The 3,599-nt window shown below is 44.8% G+C and overlaps 1 protein-coding gene across 2 annotated transcripts; it reads right to left on the bottom strand.

Moving 5' to 3' along the window:
• Window positions 1-245: 245 nt before the first annotated feature.
• LOC128700106 (uncharacterized) lies at window positions 246-3,384 on the bottom strand. 2 transcript variants are annotated; one of them, XM_070100667.1, is made up of 5 exons: window positions 3,248-3,384; window positions 1,541-1,589; window positions 1,351-1,483; window positions 1,141-1,220; window positions 246-438 (listed from the first exon to the last, which is right to left on the bottom strand). In XM_070100667.1, the coding sequence occupies exons 3-5, from the start codon at window positions 1,433-1,435 to the stop codon at window positions 298-300; spliced, it is 306 nt and encodes a 101-aa protein (XP_069956768.1). In that variant the 5' UTR covers window positions 1,436-1,483; window positions 1,541-1,589; window positions 3,248-3,384; the 3' UTR covers window positions 246-297. The 2 variants fall into 2 exon arrangements, with proteins under 2 accessions (XP_069956768.1, XP_069956769.1); XM_070100668.1 differs by lacking the exon at window positions 3,248-3,384 and having other exon boundaries at window positions 1,351-1,569.
• Between the last annotated feature and the right edge of the window lie 215 nt (window positions 3,385-3,599).

A 3,599-nucleotide genomic window follows, 5' to 3' on the forward strand; every position in this document is an offset into this window, starting at 1 on the left:
CCCCGCATATGACCTTCATTTTATTTCGGGACTATTTTTTCCATCTTTTCTGCAGGGGAAAAACAGACGGCTATTGGTTTTTCCCTGACACAGTCATACAAAAAGACATCACTAATAAAAAGTATCTTCAAAATGGGTATATACATGCGGATAAAGGAATTGCAACCACCTCAGATCACTCGTGATTACCTCCCAGTCCCCAAGCACTGTATTACCCTCACCGGTTTAGTAATAATGAAACGAAGTAAATAAAAATCTTTATTGGTAAATAGTTCAGTTGCAGCCTCAAATTATCCATTAAAAGTAGTAGTCGTAGTTGTATGGTTGATAGTTCTGCCATCGACGGTATGGTTGTTGTCGCCTGAAGTTACCAAATACGATGGACGGACCTGGATTATTTCTGTCGTCAGCGAAGGGTGAGAAACTGGAGAGCGCTCCCTGTGTGTGTGCCAGAGAAATATTTTTTTACACAGGGTTTGACAAGGTTAGGTTAAGGATCCCTAGCTTTATTGGCAAGCTATTTACAAGTAGGGAACAGGATGAAGTTGGAGCCATCTGTAGGCCAGCATTTTCATTTGATCAACTGACTTTATGTACGTTTATCTCAGCAAGGTGGTGCACTGTATACCTAGTCTGCTATGTTATACTGATAGTCACGGGAATATTAAACCTGTTGTAATACTATCATAGTTACAGACCATAATACAGCAGGTTAAAGGACGATAGGTTGACTATTTGGTTTAGACGTCCTCATGGGACAGGATCACTAGTGGGGTGCCACAAGCATAAGGGATATATTAAGATGAGTAGACACAAAATTAGCAAGGTCAATAACAGATGAAATATTCCCAGGGGAATATCAGATAAGAAGATGAAAAATGTAATAGTTTTTTTAAAGAAAGAGTGGAGAGAAACAGATCATTATTATGTTGTTTGAAGTTGACATTCATGCTAATAACGAGATGAAGAAAATGTTAATAATATACCGTGATGTATAAGAGAATAAGTGCAAGTGAAGACATTGACCCGTAGGTCAGTATGAGTTGGGAATAAATGGGCTATCGTAATTACTTTATTGAAATAAAATAGAGGAATTATGAAGAAAAAGTAGATGTGATTAAAAGTCTCTCTCTCTCTTACCACGCCAGGAGCGGCCGCATTTTGTCCACCAGCGATCTTGTAGACCTCCCCTGTTAATCTTCCTTTGTGCCTCTTGCTCTCTGCAACACAAGTAAGGAAGGTGTAGTAGTTCCTTTATTTCTTTGACCCATTCTTCTCCCTCATCCTTCTCTCCCATAAATATCTCTGCAATAATTACATTTTTTCATGACAGCATCATGGGTGACTTACCCACGGTGATGGGAGATGTGCAGAGAAGCAGCATCAGGAGCGTCAAGAGCAGGATGTACATAACACCAGCCTTCACTACAACCATCCTTGCTGCTGTGGCAGACACTGCTGGTGGTCACTAGCGAGGCAGACACTGCTGGTGGTCACTAGCGAGGCAGACACTGCTGGTGGTCACTAGTGAGGCAGACACTTGCTGGTGGTGGTCACTACTCTACCAGGTACAGCTAGTCTAGACACTACTGCAGGAGGTAAACACAATGTGGTCAATAATACAGGAGTAGTAGTGTGGTCATTAACATAGGAAGAATCAAATGATTGCAAACCTATTCAAATTTAAGTGATAATCTCGTGTACACACTAAGAACGTACACGTAAATATTTATTATTATTATTATTATTATTATTATTATTATTACTGTTATTATTTTGGTATTAATATTTTTTTCCTGGAGGTAAGGTTATACAGCACATGTACAACCTTACAGTGTACAGCAAATCTGAACTCACCACGTGAACATCCTCACAGTGTATAGGAAAACACACACACTATGAATTTGGTGATCTGTAGACACCGGTTGCAAAAATATGCTGTCAGTAAGACAGAGTTTCGCTCGGTATACAGGTTTATTTTGCAGTTTGATAAAGCTCTACACAGAGCGAAATGTTGTCCCAACAGAAGCTTGTGTAGGTCCTTGTGTCACTGTTTACGTACGTTGGCAGGACGCCATTGCAACCAGTGAATTCCTGTTAACTGAGCCTGCACTCTGTACACAATAACATTTGTCTAGGATGGTGGAAGACCTTCAACACGGACGCTGGGAGGATCTTCAACACGGATGCTGGAGGATCTTTAACACGGACGCTGGGAGGATCTTTAATATGGACGCTGGGAGGATCTTCAACACGGACGCTGGGAGGATCTTCAACACGGATGCTGGAGGATCTTTAACATGGACGCTGGGAGGATCTTTAACACAGATACGGAGAGGATCTTTAACACGGACGCTGGGAGGATCTTTAATATGGACGCTGGGAGGATCTTTAACACAGATACAGAGAGCATCTTTAACACGGACGCTGGGAGGATCTTCAACGCGAACGCTGGGAGGATCTTCAACACGGACGCTGGGGGGATCTTCAACACGGACGCTGGGAGGATCTTCAACACGAACGCTGGGAGGATCTTCAACGCGAACGCTGGGAGGATCTTCAACACGAACGCTGGGAGGGTCTTTAACACGGACGTTGGGAGGATCTTCAACACGGACGCTGGGAGGATCTTTAACACGGACGCTGGGAGGATCTTCAACACGGACGCTGGGAGGATCTTTAACACGGACGCTGGGAGGATCTTTAACATGGACGCTGGGAGGATCTTCAACACGCATGCTGGGAGACCTTCAAAACGGACGCTGGGAGGATCCCAACACTGGTGGTACTGTGCCTAATAATGGTGGTACTGTGCCAACAGTGATTGTAGGGTGCTTAGCAGTGATAATACTGTGACTAGCAGTGATAATACTGTGCCTAGCAGTGATAGTACTGTGCCTAATACTGACAGTAGTAGTAGTGATAGTACTGTGCCTAGCAGTGAAGTTATACAAGGGATGTGTACATACACCACCTGAGGGGTGAGTACAACGTGACACAAGTAAGGTGAGCACACTATATGACACAGGAGGGGTGAGCATATTGTGACACAGGAGAGGTGAACACATTGTGATACAGGAGGGGATGAACACATTGTGACACAGGAGGGGTAAACACATTGTGACATAGAAAGGGTGATCACATTGTGACACAGAAGGGGGTGAACACACACATAAGTGGAGAAATCAGTCGACCTCCGAGTAGGTATACCTAGGGCTGTGTACATCATCTGAACATATGGACTCACCGTGTGTAGGATACACAATAGACGCACAGGAGTGGTGCACACACTGCAAGACACGCACACGCACGCACACGCACGCACGCACAGGAGAGCTATAGATGTCTTCCTTCAGCCACCTCAACACCACTACTGAACTGCACATGCAACTCTTCCTTGGCATTTAAAGCATTCTACCTGACTCACCCCCTCATTCTCCCCCCCCCAAACAACACTCTCCCACTGCTGTCCTCCCTCACCCCTCCACGCCTTCTATCCTCCCCACCCCCGCTACCCATCCAGACCACTCATCGGGTCTCTCCCCAACCAATGGTGCAGAATCAACCCCGCGGGGCTAGGTACTCCGTCACAAACTGCA

This window comes from Cherax quadricarinatus, chromosome 74, assembly GCF_038502225.1.
Source record: "Cherax quadricarinatus isolate ZL_2023a chromosome 74, ASM3850222v1, whole genome shotgun sequence".
Taxonomy (NCBI): domain Eukaryota; kingdom Metazoa; phylum Arthropoda; class Malacostraca; order Decapoda; family Parastacidae; genus Cherax; species Cherax quadricarinatus.